The 16,564-nt window shown below is 40.9% G+C and overlaps 1 protein-coding gene across 1 annotated transcript; it reads left to right on the top strand.

Annotated features, from left to right (window-relative positions):
- The first annotated feature begins 5,368 nt into the window (after positions 1 to 5,368).
- FAIM (Fas apoptotic inhibitory molecule) lies at positions 5,369 to 14,416 on the top strand. The gene is made up of 4 exons (XM_021678749.1): positions 5,369 to 5,498; positions 5,849 to 6,077; positions 10,989 to 11,038; positions 14,003 to 14,416. Exons 1-4 carry the CDS (start codon positions 5,388 to 5,390, stop codon positions 14,150 to 14,152), a joined length of 540 nt encoding a protein of 179 aa, XP_021534424.1. The 5' UTR covers positions 5,369 to 5,387; the 3' UTR covers positions 14,153 to 14,416.
- Positions 14,417 to 16,564: the final 2,148 nt, after the last annotated feature.

The raw sequence follows: 16,564 nt of genomic DNA, 5'->3' as shown, positions 1-16,564 counted from the left end.
TCTTCCAGCCCTTTTTTCCTGGACGCGTGAGCAGACTGCATTTTGCAAAGCCTAGATCGGAAGGTGCTGTAACTTGGCTTCTTTACCTAAGAATGCGGCATGCGCAGCTAACCGTGGCTCTACGTGTTTTTCTGCGTCCTTTGTATTGGCCGCACTGGACTGCGTTCCTGTGTGCCAGGTTGACCGCAGCATCCATCCCCGGGGCCTGGCCCCAGCTGGACGTGCAGTTTGTTGAGTGACGGGACTGTGATTTACTTCATGGCGTCCTTCCCTGCTGGTGGACATGGTTTTCAGTTTGTAGCTAATACAAAAAAAGGCAGTTCATTGAGCACTGTTACGTCTAGTGTGTTGAGCGTGATCCGTTGTTTAGAGTGATCTCTCCTAAGGCTTGTGGTTTACATTGTAAAAATGCTCCTCAGAAAAGTTACCGGTTCTTGTACCTCCGGTAGCATTTGGGGAGGCCTGGCTCCTGGAGCTTCCTGACCGACTTTGCTGGGTCCCAGTGCTTCACGTGGGTCTCGACATACAGTGTCAGCACCTGTTTGTTGAAGAGTGACCTTGTGGCTGGCCTTACCTAGAGCTTTTGCTGAAAAGGGAACTATGAATATCTTAGTAATTTTTAAAACGGATTTGGGTTTAGCTTGGACAGACCATTACAGCCCCCAGTGCGGTTAAACCCAAGTTAAGGCAAAATTCAAGCTGGGTTAGATGAACAGTGGAAACGTCTTAATGGTTAAGTCTTACTCTGAAACGTGACCGTTGAATTGCTAGGGAAGAGATTTTAAAAGATTATGTTGATGCCTAGATATTCAAAAAGCGTTCTTGGAAGACATGTAAAAAGTTTCAAGTGAGGGGCGCCTGGGTGGCTCAGTCGTTAAGCGTCTGCCTTCGCTCAGGTCATGATCCTAGAGTCCTGGGATCGAGCCCAGCATCGGGCTCCCCGCTTGGCGGGAAGCCTGCTTCTCCCTCTCCCACTCCCCCTGCTTGTGTTCCCTCTCTTGCTGTGTCTCTCTCTGTCAAATAAATAAATCTTAAAAAAAAAAAAAAAAAAGTTTCAAGTGAGTGACATCATCCTCATAAGTGAAAATAAATGGAATTTGTTTTTCCATCCTTTTCATTTATTTTATTTTTTTATTTTACTATTTTTTAAGTAGGTTCCATGCCCAGCGTGGAGCCCAAAGCAGGGCTTGGACTCACCACCCTGAGATCAAGACCTGAGCTGAGATCAAGAGTTGGATGCTTGGGCGCCTGGGTGGCTCAGTTGGTTAAGCGACTGCCTTCGCCTCAGGTCATGATCCCGGAGTCCTGGGAGCGAGTCCCACATCGGGCTCCCAGCTCAGCGGGGAGCCTGCTTCTCCCTCTGACCCTATCCCCTCTCATGCTGTTTCTCTCTCTCTCAAATAAATAAATAAAAAATAAAGAAAATTTAAAAAAAAAGAGTTGGATGCTTAACCGACCGAGCCACCCAGATGCCCCTTCATTTACATTTTTTAAATTTTGTGCTAAAATAGAGGGAATATTCTTTGTAATGATCATTTTTCAGTTTGGTCACATGATCCTGAAAATTAAGTATGTGTATAAGAGTTTAAGAATGACAGTGGATTAATTCCTTTCTTTCAAGTTTTAAACCAGTCTTCTCTGGCCTTCCCACCCATTTGGTAGGGCTGGGATCCTTTCTCTGTGGGCCCATTCTGTCCTTTACTAGTTCTCTTTACAAGGACACCCCCATGTCTGTGTCATAATCATCATTTGGTCTCTCTAGGGCCCCTCACTGAGCTTAGTGTCCAGCTCAGTGCCTGGCACATAAGTGACTGATAACTATTAGCATGGTGAATGAATTTAGAGTATGACATGTGTTTATTAAGTCCAGTTTGTAACTTAGAGATATGTGACAGATATTTCTCATTTTTCAAATGAGTAAGGTAGATACTGGGGACAAGGACAGTTGTAATCATCTTTTGGTTATAGATACAGTCACATTCCAAGAAACACTACCAGCAGGGCACCTAGGTCTTTCCTTTTTGTGTAATTCACATACCATACAATTCACCCATTTAAAGTGTATAATCCAATGTCTTTTTGTATATTAAAATATTATTTTTTTAATTTGTGGTAAAAAACATATGACATAAAATTTACCATTTTAACCATCTTTAAGTGTACAGTTCAGTGGGATTAAGTACATCTACAATTTTGTGCAACCATCACTATTTCTAAAACTTTTCAGCACTTTAGATAGATACTCCATAAATAAATGAATGTATGAATGAATGTCGATAGTTTAGGGAAAATTTTCAAGAAATAAATGTGACCTTGATTTCTCACTTCCCTTCTAATTTGCTGTGTTGTCTTTTATACTTCTATATGAAAAGTTATTATAATTAAGATGGTACCATGCCTTATCGTAGTGTGATAATACTGAAGTTCCTTATAATGGAAAACTGGGCAGTTCTTTCAAGTTTGAATATTGAATTACTGAACTTTCTAGGGTCTCTAAAAGTTGTAAAGCAAAATTTGAATGATATCCCTAAGCCCACTCTGATTTGCAAAGGATGGCTTATCCAAGTTTATATTATGCTATTTGGCTTCCTCTATTGCTGTGTATTCTCTTTGCTTTTGTAGTTGGAGGATACCCTCCACTTTCATAGGAGATATCCTAGGGCTTCTTGAGATTAGAAAAGTTCACAAATTTGTAAGGTGCTCCCAAAACAAAGGGATTTATTTTAGGTACAAAGTGTTTGAATCTTTTTTTATTCTAAAATTTTTATGTTTTCCTTGCTTGCTGGATTGCTTTTATCAGTGTTAATCTCTTCTTTAACATCTTTTTTTTTTTTAAAGATTTTATTTATTTATTTGAGAGAGAGAGAATGACAGAGAGAGAACACCTGAGAGGGGATAGGGTCAGAGGACGAAGCAGACTTCCTGCCGAGCAGGAAACCCGATGCAGGACTCGATCCAGGGACTCGATCCAGGGACTCGATTCAGGGACTCCAGGATCATGACCTGAGCCAAAGGCAGTCGCTTAACCAACTGAGCCACCCAGGCGCCCTTCTTTAACATCTTTTTAAAAACAGTTTGTGGCTTCTGCCTGTTTCCAGCTAAATAAGTTTGGCGATCTTCCATTTTTAACAAGGAGAGAGCACTCTTGGGCATCTATAGGGAGAAGGCTAGGACAGAGTAGATCTGGGAAGCAAAAAATAGTTGTAGCTATTTTTCAGTAGGTTTGGAAGGGATACAGCTGTTAATCCCAAATCTCCAAACGTGGAGGGTTTCCTATGCATGTGTGAATATATGTGTGCTTCTGATTTTAGTAAAATTTAATTAGTATTACAGCCTAGTTAATTCTGAGATAACTGCATGGGAGTTATGGGCCCTGGTTCTGGCTCAGGCCCTGCTAGTGACCTGAGCAAACCACATAACTTTTGTGGATTCATTATTGGCACTAGTAAATTAAGTGGGCTTGAGTAAGTGGGTAAATTAAGTTTGCTGTTAGAAAGCAAACTAGCATATCCTTGGTTGCTTCCTGCAAACTAGTCATTTCTTTGAAGGTATCTAAAATTTTTTTTTAATTTTTTATTTCTTTTTAAATTAAGTAAGCTCTGCCCCAACGTGGGGATTGAACTCACAACCCCGAGATCAAGAGTCACGTGCTCTACCAACTGAGCCAGCCAGATGCCCCTAAAATATTTTTTTAATTATATATTCCACCATAATATATAGCCTTCTAAAATTGAATATTAAGATTGCATTTTAAATTTGTTACCACCCTGTAACATTGATGCTTCCCAAAGATGCGTACTGTTTATTCTGGAGTTTTAAGTGTTCCCTGACCCACTGCCTCATACCCTGAGGGCCTCTTATACCTCTCAATTTGAGAAGCGCAGGACCCAGAGGACCTCTAGGTCTCTTGCAGCTCTGATGTGGTATCATATTTGTCTCTAGTTTTGGGAAACTATAAATTTATAACAGAAAAATATGATCGGCCAATTTGCATGGCTTAATTTCTTTTTCTGAAAACTGGAGATTGCAATTCTATTGTATGTAAAAGCTGTTTCATCAGAAACTGCATGCAATTTGAGAAATGGATTGCAAATTTAGAAAAAAATCCTTTACAGATGTTATCTTTGTTGCTCTCAATCTTTCTTTGCTGCAATCCTGCTTTTTTTCTTTCCTGCCTGCTAATTGGATTAAAGACTGTTTTGCCAAACCATTGCATCTGGAGGCGACAGTCCTGTCTTTGAAGATGATGAAAGGTAAATGTCTTGCATGGCAATAAAACTAGCTTTTGAAACTTTCAAGATTGTTTTAATCACTCAAGAGTTATTTATCCAGGCTACTTGGTTAAGGACACATTTTATAAACTTGCAGAATGCATGGTTTTGCTCTTCTGTGATTGAGAGCAAGGGTAGTAAACACCTGGCATGGAGGTGGCCACCAGTGGGACACATCTTTTCCCATAGGGCCTGGATGTAAGGTCTCCAAGTCTGCCGTAGCACAGAGTTCTTGGCAGTCACTTCAAAATGATATCAAATCAGTCCACTTACCATTTCTTGTTTAGAGTACACAGAGGACATTAGAGTGAATAAAGAGTAAGACGTAGTTAAGAGAGCAGGCTCAAAATATATTTTGTATAGGTATTACATAATATAATATATGGCGTTCACACAGGGCACAGATATGATAAGTATATATTTTATATTAAAATATTAATATCTAAAAGGTGTATTTAAGTTGTGCCAGAAGCTTATGACAAAACAGAATCCTTTATTTTTTTAAATAAGATTACTATAGTAAAGATAAGAATTACCATTTTCCATACATTTTTATTTCTTTTATTATAGGACATTTCTTCTATGACTTCTCTTCTTCTCAGTATAATAAATTAGAACCCTTTTTGTTAAAATGAATCCTAACTGATTTAAATTTGAAAGGTTTGGAGAGTTCTTGTTTTGGAGTGAATGATCTGAAAAAGAAAAACCAGAATTAAATACTGTGCTTTTTAAATGGGGATGTAGGGAAGAAGTAGAGACTTTTTACTGACCTTTCCAAGCATTATTCTGTAACCCAGCTTAGAATACTATCCTGGATAAACTGATGGGTTCTTAATCCTATTAATATTAAGGTGACTTTGTTTGGAATTACCCGACTATATACCCATATATAGTAGTTTCATCTTAAAGGAAGAGTACATAAGAGGAAGAAGATAGTTATATGTACTGTGAGTAGAAATTCTTAGGTACTGTCACTTTAATATCTTGTAATTTTAGGGGTTTAAAAAAATCTGATATTTTCATCTTGGAAATATTAATTGGTTATTTTCTTACTGTTTTTGGCCTATTGTAATTGCTTTATTTTATTCCCTTAGCCCTCCTTATAGCCTGGAAAAAATGACAGATCTCGTAGCCGTTTGGGATGTTGCTTTAAGTGACGGAGTCCATAAAATTGAGTTTGAACATGGGACCACCTCAGGCAAACGAGTGGTATATGTAGATGGGAAGGTAGGAAAAAAATAAGTTATTTTGTAAAATATGGTATACATAGAAGCTTGATTTTGTTAACATAGATTCTTCATATGTAAATTCAAGGCTTTTCTCTTACATTGGTTATCTTTATATTTGGGCCTGGATCATATTGCTGGACCAAGCAAACTAATAATAGTTATAGGATCCATAGACAATAACATTTAAACTTGAGGTGCTTTTATTTTCTAAAATGTTTGAATCATGGAGTAATAAAATTACATCTAAATAGCATTGCTATTTACTCACTTTAATTATAGCACTTCTAAAGCTAAATATTAAATTTTCTTCCATTTGTGTGTTTTTAACTTTTATATTTTATTGCTTAGGAAGAGGTAAGAAAAGAATGGATGTTCAAACTAGTGGGCAAAGAAACCTTCTGCGTTGGAGCTGCAAAGACGAAAGCAACCATAAATATAGATGCTGTCAGTGGATTTGCATATGAGTATACTCTGGAAATTAATGGGAAAAGTCTCAAGAAGTATATGGAGAACAGGTCAAAAACCACCAATACTTGGGTATTACATTTGGATGGTGAGGACTTTAGAGTTGTGTTGGGTAAGTGAGTGCCGTTTCTGCAGAATTTATTGGCTTTTTATGATGGTTGTTAAATAGTTCCCCTAACCACCCAGACCCTTTATGGGAGATTGGAGTAGAGAGAGTGTAAGTGTGTGTAGGTGTATTTCTGATGTGTCCTATGTGAACGAAGTATTCATTTAAATGACTGATTTATATGAGAGCCAGATTTTGTAGTGATGGATTGGAGATTATAAACAGGTTTAAAAAAAGAAATTAAAAAAAAAATTTTTTAAAGAAAAAAAGAAACCTTTTAAACAGGTTTTAAAAAAGATGTAGACATTTGTTATTATTTATTATTGATATTTCTATTATTATTGATATTTCTCTTTAAAAGGATATCTAGAGACAGTTGGAAATTTAAGCTTGATCAGTAACAAGGGAATTTTTCTCTAGGTAGCAAGAGGTTTAGTACTGCAGCACATCAAAATTGTCAAAGTCCAGATAAAGTAGATTAAAAAATAAAAAGTAATAAGCCGTTGATCTTTGAGCTAAGTTCTGTTATTACAATTGCCATCTATGTTGTTTCCACTGGGCCTATAAAACTTAAGAGACAGATATTTACAAGTTACTATCTTTTCTCTCTTCTGGTACTCCCAGTATTTCCTGCTTCTCATATCACTAAAGTTAAGACCATTTGGATTATCTCATTAATTCATTGATTCATTTATTTAGATAATACTGAGTACCTACTAAATACCAGTTAGCATATCAGGCACTGAGGATATGTAGATGAAGAGATGTTGTCCATGCCTTTAAAGAGTCTACAGTCTAGTCAAATGCTAGCATGTACTTTAAAAAAATTTTTTTTTAAGAATGAAAAATGTGGGGGCACCTGTGTAGCTCAATTGGTTAAGCCTCTGGCTCTTGGTTTCGGCTCAGATCATGATCTCGCCGTCATGGGATCAAGCCCCGTGGTGGGCTCTGCACTCAGGGCAGAGTCTGCTTCAGATTCTCTCTCCCTCTCCCTCCTGCTCACTTTCCTCTCTCTCTCTCAAATAAATAAATAAAAACTGGAAAAAAAAAAATGTTTGGGGCGCTGGCTGGCTCAATTGGTGGAGCACGTGACTCTTAATCTCAGGTTCGTGAGTTCAAGTCCCATGCTGGGTGTAGAAATCACTTAAATAAATTTTAAGAAAATGAAAAATGTTTATCAAGTAATTAAATGCACGTAGTTGAAAAAAAAAAAACCAGAAACTCCTGTATAGCTTATTTATTGAAGAAACTGGATCAGTTTGACTTGAGTTTCCTGTGGTCTGGATTTTGTTGATTGCACTTCCGTGATGTTTCTTTTTCTTTTTCTTTTTAATATATATAATTTTAAAGTTTTTATTTTTAAGTAATCTACACCCAAAGTGGGGTTTGAACTTACAACCCTGAGGTCAAGAGTCACATGCTCTATCAACTGAGCCAGCCGGGCGCTCCCTCACCTCTGTTTTTGTTTCCTATACATTTGTTGTTGACTGAAGAATTGGTTAAATTTAGGTTTGATTTTTTTTTCTGGCCAGACTACTTTATAGTTTTGTTATCAAGAGGCACATGGTGTTTGTCAATTTATTTTATTTATTTATTTATTTTCTTTTTAGATTTTATTTATTTATTTGAAAGAGAGAGACAGAGATAGTGAGAGAGAGCACAAGTGGGGAGGAGAGGGAGAAGCAGGCTCCCCGCAGAGCAAGGAGCCTGACGCGGGGCTCGATCCCAGGATCCCGGGATCACAACCCGAGCCAAAGGCAGACGCCAAACCGACTGAGCCACCAGGCACCCTATTTATTTATTTATTTTAAAGATTTTATTTATTTATTTGACAGAGAGAGACACAGTGAGAGAAGGAACACAAGTAGGGGGAGTGGGAGAAGCAGGCGTCCCGTGGAGCAGGGAGTCCGATGCGGGGCTCTATCCCAGGACCCTGGGATCATGACCTGAGCCGAAGGCAGACGCTTAACAACTGAGCCACGCAGGCGCCCCGTTTGTAAATTTTTTTGATGTTGGCAACCATTAATACCTAATTTTTGCATCCAGTAATTCCTTAGCACTTGCCAAATGGTGATATTCTGGAATATTTCTAAAATGAAAAACTTCTTGTCATCTACTATTTGGTTGTACAGAGGTACAATTCATATTAGAAATGCAGAATAACACTTGTTTTCCCTTTACTAGTTTTCAAAATACTGAATTGGCTCCTTATTTTCTTCTAAAGGTGATCGTTAAGGTTTTTTTTTTAAAAATCATTATTAACTCATAGATTTAAACAATTTGATGTGTATTACAACACACTGAAGTTATTATTCTTATTGGCCATCAAATTGTCCCAGTTTTGGCCAATGGTGTGCTCTTTAGATTGGCTCCTGAGTCCTTTTGACACATCCTTGGTAGACTTTGAAAGCTTCCTTGCTTTCTGGTATGACACGATGTCCTAGGCTCATTTTGAACATCTTCTACTCAGATGTGGAATCACCCTTTTCTCCAAGAAGCCCTGGTTTCTTTTAGAGGAAAATGGTATTTCAAGAGCATAATCTGGGCATATGTTAAAGCTGCTCATTCATTATTTCTAGAGAAGCTGCAGGCAGGCAGAGAGAAGAGGCTGCAAGGTGCACACGCTCCAGGACCTCCTATGACTCCCTGCATCCACATCTGAGCCATGATTTAATACTGTATACGTAGGTTCTTTTGTTAACATACATACTTAAACAGGTGCTATACTCATATGATTCAGAAATTACAATATGAAAAGAAAGATACATGGAGAAATTTGCTTCCATCCCTATTCCCATCCACCCTGTTTCCCTAATAAAGATAAGCCCTTTTTAATAGTGAGTCCTTCCAGTGTTTCTTTATTCAGATTCAAGCCAATACAAAATTTTAATACTACCTTATTTCATAAAAGCATCTTGCTTTATTGACTTATTCATATATTCTGAGGATCCTCTTATAACCGCACATAAAGAGCTTCCTCATACTTTTTCTTAGAGTCAATCTCCTAATAAATAAAAGTTCATTTAACTCGCTCCTGACAGCTGGGCACTTGGGCTATTCCTAATCTGTTGCTGTTGGAAGCAGTGTTGGATGAAGAGCTTTGTTCACATGCCTCTTGGAATATAGTTGACATTATCTCCTTAGCATAAAATCCCAGAAGTGGGAAAATAGGATCGCTGGTTCAACATAACTGTGCTTGTCATTTGAGTGGATTGTGCCCCATTGCCCCTCCTGGTGCTTTTACCATTTTGTGCTTCCAGTACCCATTTCCCCACAGCTTCTCCAGCTGAGCATGTTGTCAGATCTTAAAATTTTTTTTAATATTCTGCTACATGAAAAATGGTATTTCAGTGTTGTTTTTATTTGCCTTTTTCAAAATTAAGTGAGGTTGAGCATCTTTTCACATTTGAGGTCTTTTTGTTTTTCTTTTCTGATAATGCATTTTTGTGTCCTTTGACCCACTTCCTTTTGGGTTGTTGGTCTTTTTCTCCTTGATTGCTCGGAGTCTTTATGTTAGTAAGATTAGACTTCTGTCTGTCCTGTGAGTTTTGCTTATTTTTTTCCAGTCTGTCGTTTATTGTATGACTTTGCTTATGTGTGTACATGTTTTTTTAAGTAATGCAGAAATACTCTTTACTTTTATGTAATCAAATATATTCCATTTTTCTTTTATGGCTTCTGGGTAGGCAGGTTTCTTCAGAGGCACATTAATAATAGCTTTCTAGAAAATCTGATACCTGCGCATGTTCAGTGGACATATTAAATAAAATTCCCGTCTTGACCACCAGCATGGTTTACTTTAGCACCATATGCCCTGCTCAGGTGTTGGGACAAGCTCGGTTTCCCTACAGCTGCGCCTGTTGATGCTCCCCGCTCAGGCTGCCGCCAGGGCAACCAGTGCCCACATCTCCTAGGCCGGGGCCCTTGGCCTCTCTCTCCCTTTAGCCCAGCTCAGAGGCCTCTCTCCACTCTCTGAGACCCCTGTCTCAAGGTGTGGGGAGAAAGGAGTCCCTATTAGACTGTGTTCCTGGAGTAGACAAGCTCCTGACTGGCACCCCAGGCTTGACCCGCAGGCAAGTTTTTGACCCCTGGGTGCACCCAGGTCCCAGTTCTAGGCTTCATTATAACACCCACAGCTCATCTTGTGACTGCTTGATGAGTGTGGTCTTTCCCGCCACCTGCCAGGACACTAATATTCGCAAGTGGGCCTGGGGATCCTCCCCCGAAATGCACACGTGTTTGTGTACACGTGCACACATGTACACGCCTCCCCAAGTGAGCCCTGACAGCTTGACTAATGCCCAGCTGGCTCATGGCAGCATTTTGCTCCATAGTGTCAGCAGAGTCCACCAGGGATGCCTGCATTTTTTCTTATGATCCAATAATTCTTCCCCAAAATGAAAGCATTACAAAAATGAATAGAGGTTACTGGGCTATCCAGTAGGAAATTCAAGGTTAAATTTCTGAGCCTGAATGCTGTCCATCCTACGTGAACCCTGTCGTAGCCTTTCTTGGTGGCCTCTTTATGCCATCATCCACCTGGCTCTGTGTGAAAGGCGGGGGTGGGGATCATCTGGTCACTGATGCCAGTCTGTGTGGCGAGGCCCCTCCTCGCACTCATTTCTGTGCGTCCTCAATACTGAAGTTCGTGTTGCAGTGTTTATTTTGCTCAACAGGGCTTCATCCATTTGTACTGGGGCCATGATCGTCTCCTAAAAGATTGTTTTGTTTCATTTTTATTTTGTCTGTGAACCAAGAGTAAACGTAGTTTCTTCAAATTTAGAAGAATTGGAAAGCCGTGAAAAGTTAATGGAGTTTTAGAAATCCAGTATATCAAACTTTTCTTAAAATAATAGAGTTAACTTTATATTTGAGTCATAGATTATAGTGGTTTCTTTTGGTTTGTTGCTTTTACAGAAAAAGACACTATGGACGTATGGTGCAATGGTAAAAGAATGGAGACAGCAGTAAGTTGACCCTTTGATTACTCTTAGCGCCGTGGGTAAGGGTTGCCACTGAAATGTTGCTGTTTCCTAATGGTGGAGATTGATAATTAACCCAAGGTCCTCTTGGTTAAGAACAAGAGAGAGATGATGTACTCCTGACTCCAAATTCTGAAGGCCTTTCCGGGACAGTGCCTGGGGCAGGGAGGGCTTGGAAACGCCTTATGTTGAGAGCTGGCCCCAGCCTCACGCGCTGCCCTTCCTCTCCTGGACCAGGCTCTGTCCTAAAAGGAATTCACACATCAGAAACTGCCCCACAGAGGTTGGCGTCCTCCTCTGTTTGCCCAATAAGGTTGGGCTTCATACCGCAGCTCCTCAAACCTGCATGTGTAGGAATCACCTGGGATCTTGTTAAAATGCAAAATCTAACATTTCCCCTGGTGCCAATGCGGTGTGTCGGCCCACAGGTCACACTCTGAATGGGAAGGCTTTACACCATACCCTCAAAGCAGATAGTACTTTTCTAAAAGTGAAGTTTTTGAAAAAGAAGTGATACACACAATGTCAGATGACACGAAGGCAGCTAGGAAAGGGCCCTGTCACAAACCCCAGAAGACAAGTGGAATTTGTAGACCAGCAGTGCCAAGAGGCTGCCCCACTCGTTGTAGCCAAGCGTGATGACATCCCCATCTAACCCCAGAGTGTCCGGCCTTTGCTGTCAGCTGCTTGCATTATTACGGCTCTGGGTGGGCGGGATGACTATTGGAGTGATTTCAGGGAGAATGAAATAGTGGTGTGCCTAGCCCGGGGAGCAGGGGAGTGTGGGACTGGGAGCTGCAGTCCCTGGGTGGAAATTCCCCAGGGCTGGGGGGTCTGCTGGCAAGTGGGGGGTACTATCCCTGGTCCCCGCCTTGCATGCTGGCTCCTGGCGTGAACACCAGGGCTTGAGACCCACTCTGCCCTAGCCATGTTTTAGCTGGTTGCCCCATGGTAGGTGCTGCCCTTGTCCGCTTCATCTGTTGTAGATATAGGAAGGTGAAGAGAGGTGCTCAGAGGGCAGGAGGTCTGGGATGCGTTTATTCAGCAGCTATCTAGGACCTACCTGCTGGGTCTTGTGGCTGTCTGCTTCTGAGGAAGTGCCTGTGCCGGAAATCAAATGTTACAAAGATAGATGCTTCTCTCTTAATCCTGGTTTGAATTCTTGAAGGGTTATTTAATCAGGGCTCACTCAGAATCCATCACCAGAGCTTGAGCCACTCACTCTCCAGGTTAAATCTACGGACAGAGACTTCTTTTATGCAGAGACGTTTGGAGAGCTCCATCAGTGTTTTGTGACCCCTGTGGAATACCTTCAGTTATCATTAGCGTGGATCAGGCCCCTACTGGTCCTTCCTGTCCTTTCTTTCCTACCCTAGAATTCTCTAGATGCCGAGTTGGCAGTTTTGAATCCTGTTCCCTCCCACTCTCAAGGAATTCTCCAATGCAAATGTAAAGAGAATGTTGTTTTGTGGTATTAAGAATGTGGTTGTAAATAAGAAGTTGAAAGTAATGTTCATCCACAGTGTCTGTTCCTCAGTAATTAGCAGGGAACCACAAGTGTTTGGACAGTAGCTCTTTACAACCCAGGTGCCTCCTCATTGTAACTCGAACCTAATTTGCAGAGTAGTTTCTGCAGCTCCCCATCTGGGCCGCCTTCCCCAGGATGCGCACACCTGCTCTTGCTGCCTGGGAGCTACAGTTTATTTCCTCCTTTTTCTTTCCATGACCAAGATTATGTATCTGGCAAATCGTGCACCTGCAAGGTCCTTGTGGTGGTGTCAGTACACCTCCGGTAAAGAGCCACTGGCCAGATCCTCCCCACAGTTCAGAAAAAGCTCTCCCCCGTGCATCCAGTGCTTTCGTAGGCGTGGGACCCCGCTCGGTCTGCTCTGGCTGCCAGGAAGCTCGAAGCCAAGTTTTAAGTCTGATTGTGCTTTCGTTGCTTTCCGCCATACTCCACTTTCATCCTCAGAGCCTCCTGTTCTTCCTTTCTTCTCTGCACTACCTGGCCCCTGTCTTTGTACTCTAGATCAGTCCTGCTCAGTAAAAATGTAACATGAGCCACAGGCACGAGTTTCATGTGTAACTTTTCTAGTAGCCACATTTTAAAAGTTTTAAGGTGAAGTTCATTTTAATATCTTTGATTTAAATCAGAATATCCAAAATACTGTATTTTAACATCAGTATAAAAAGGTTTCAGAGTTATTTCACATTCTGTTTCATTCTAAGTCTTCCACACTCCGTGTGTATTTTGCACTGAAACAGCACAGGGCATTTCAGACTCAGCACATTCAGTGCTCAGTTGCCCCCCGCGGCTGGTAGCTGCTGTGCGGACAGAACAGGGCGAGATTGGGTAGTGCTCGGTTTTAGTTATCTGTGTATTTTACTGTAAGCCGCCTTACGATCTGAGGAATCGGGTTTTCGGAGTGGGTAAGAACATTCTCTCCCTTCCTGACTGGGGCCTCCCGCAGTTATTTCACCACTCCGTGCCTCGATTCCCTCGTCTGTACGGTGAGGATAGTAATAGTGCTTCTGTCAGGGTTATGGTGAAGGTGCAATGAAGTAACATGTGCAAACTGTTCTTGATATAGAGTAAGTGACTCGGGATAAAATAAGTGCTTGCTATCATGCTTATTATTTTTACTTTTAAAAATAGTCACTCTTATCTCATAGTGTGTGTTATAGACACACAGCCACGAGATGTAAGGGGCTTTTTTCCTCTGAAACTTAAGATTGTTCAAGATAGTAAGCAGGTACAAATAAGAAACGTTCAGTTCACAGCAGAGATGGAAAAGCATCTAGCGATACAAGCTTCTAACTTTAATTTCCCAAAGTTTAACATTGAGCTAATAGATACTTCATTATGCCGCCCTTTTTAGATGGTGTTAATGCTCTAGACAAAGTTAAATGTTTCTGGAACACTAATTCCTCCTTCTTTTGTTGGCCTAGGGTGAGTTTGTAGATGACGGGACTGAAACTCACTTCAGTGTTGGGACCCATGACTGTTACATAAAGGCTGTCAGTAGTGGGAAGCGGAAAGAAGGGATTATCCATAGTCTCATTGTGGATAATAGAGAAATTCCAGAGATTCTTGAATGACTTCATGATAGTGAATTTTAATCTTAAGAGGTAAAGATCAAGACTTTTAAATTACTGTGGTAATTAAATATGTTCATTATGTACTTTTCAGTACACTTAGTCTGCCAGGTGTTTATTTTTTAGTTACTTGAAACTGTAATATTCCAAGGGTCAAAAAAAAAATTATGTACAATCATAAAAATTGCAAATCATTTTGTAAATAATATAAAATGTTTTAAAGCCAAATGGAAAATAAGATATGGACCAAAATCACTCATGTTTTACAAGAGGAACTTTTTAATAAACACTATAAAATAAAATTGGTGCTGCTTGATTTGTGTTTCTGAAAATGGATGTCTTCATTAAAAATTTTTTTTTTTTTTTTTTTTAATTTTAGAGAGTGAGAGCACATGAACCAGGGGAGGGGCAGAGGGAGAGAATCTCAAGCAGAATCCGTGCTGAGCACAGAGCCTGATGCAGGGCTCAATCTCACAACCCTGAGATCGTGACCTGAGCCAAAACCAAGAGTCGGACGCTTAACCAACTGCACCACCCAGGCGCCCCTATCTTCATGTATTTTTAACTTATGGAGGTAGATTGTCTCTTTAGTTTAAAGCGGTTGGTACATAATGATATGATTAGTTTAACTGGAGAAAATGAGTAACATTTTCTATCTGGAAACTTTACTATTAAAGAAATGCCAAATAGTGTCATATAAGAATTTAATTAAAAATGGGTTTCTGAAAATGTAGTCATTCTGTTTAATCAGCACAGTGAGGACAAAAGAACAGGAGGAAGAAGCAAACTTCTTGACACCAGGCTGCCTCAGTTGCATCCTCAGGCCGTGCTGAAAATGTCAAGCTGCATCTGGTGTTGGGAGGTGAGGCACACTCCCCGAGGCGGCCTCGTCAGAAGGGACAGTACCTGAGATTGTGACGGTCTTTCAGGGCAGGATATAGCATACCAGTAGGGCCTTTTAGCAGGGTGTCTCATGTCCGTTACCACACGGCGATCCTCTGAGAGGAGAGGTTCTCCATTTTCTAGACTTGCTCTGTCCAGTATGGGAGCCATCAGTCACGTGGCTATTTGAGTTAAATTACTTAAAATTAAATACATTTGTTAACAAATTCCTCCATCACACTAGCCACATTTCAAGTGCTCAGTAGTCGCTTGGGGCTGGGGGCAACCGCATTGGACAGTGCAGATACAGACATTTCCCTCATCCTACCACATTCTGTGGACAGCACTGGCCTGCCTTCGCTGCTTCGGGTTTCCTGAGCTCCTCACTAGTGGCACAGGCAGGATTTAAAGATTTTATTTATTTATTTATTTAAGAGAGAGAGAAACAGCATGAGAGGGGAGAGGGTCAGAGGGAGAAGCAGGCTCCCCGCTGAGCCAGGAGCCCGATGTGGGACTCGATCCCAGGACCCTGGGATCATGACCTGAACCGAAGGCAGACGCTTAACCAACTGAGCCACCCAGGTTCCCGGCACAGGCAGGATTTAAACCCAGGTTTTTTCCGACACTGAAACCCATGCCCTTTACTACTAATCTCCCTGCCACTAACATATTTCTAAGAGATCTGGGGCAGAAGAGGCACAACCAGGTTCAAGGGCCAGGAAAAAGGAACCAAGAGGAGAACAAGAGAACAAAGAGGGAGGGTGCTCAAACAGGCCTGGGCCAGGTAGGCAACGTGCTGGGTGGCAGAGCGAGCATAGTAAAATTAGCCTGTGACTACTTGCTTCCTCTAACATTTTTTTTTCAAGTCTTCCCAAATTGGCGGGTGCACATACTACCTTGACAGAAAGTAGCCCCTGCTCTCCCTCCTCCATCCCCCAGCTCCGCTTCACTGCCCCTGGAAAACCAGATGAACAAAAAGGGACTCTTCTGGGGCTTCTTAAACTCACATTTGGGTGTTGTCAAGTGTTTGGGTATTGTTTTCCTTTCTCTTGAATAATGGGCTTCTTCTAATGGCCATATTTTATCTGGGACAGAAAAAAAAAAAGATTCAGACCATGTCCAAAAACAAAGCAAATGTTTTCAGGCACTTTGTTTTGAACTCTAGTTATTAGAGGTCAAAACCTGTGCTTTTCAGGGGCATCCCGTCCTACAGCAAACACTTGAGGATACAGTTTGATTCAGTCTTTGTGGAAACCAAACCTGAGGAGGTAGTTTTGCTTCTGACTTGGTGAACCTGTTTGTTTTGTTAATGCAAAGCAGCATCGTGATGCAAAAGGAGCACAGCCTGGATTTGAAGTTTGGCACAGGGTCAGTTCTTGAGCCTCAGGCTCCTCATCTTAAAAAATGAGCCTATTTGTTTTGTTGTTTTAGTTGTTGAATGAGATACTTGAGATGTACAAAAAATAGAAATATGACAGTTGTATTCTTTAACTGGGCATACCATTCACCCAGGTTAATAACAAAAACATTACA

The sequence above is a fragment of the Neomonachus schauinslandi genome, chromosome 1 (assembly GCF_002201575.2).
Source record: "Neomonachus schauinslandi chromosome 1, ASM220157v2, whole genome shotgun sequence".
Classification (NCBI taxonomy): Eukaryota; Metazoa; Chordata; class Mammalia; order Carnivora; family Phocidae; genus Neomonachus; species Neomonachus schauinslandi.
The sequence above is the reverse complement of the archived record's forward strand: the minus strand, read 5'-3'. Positions and strand labels throughout refer to the sequence as shown.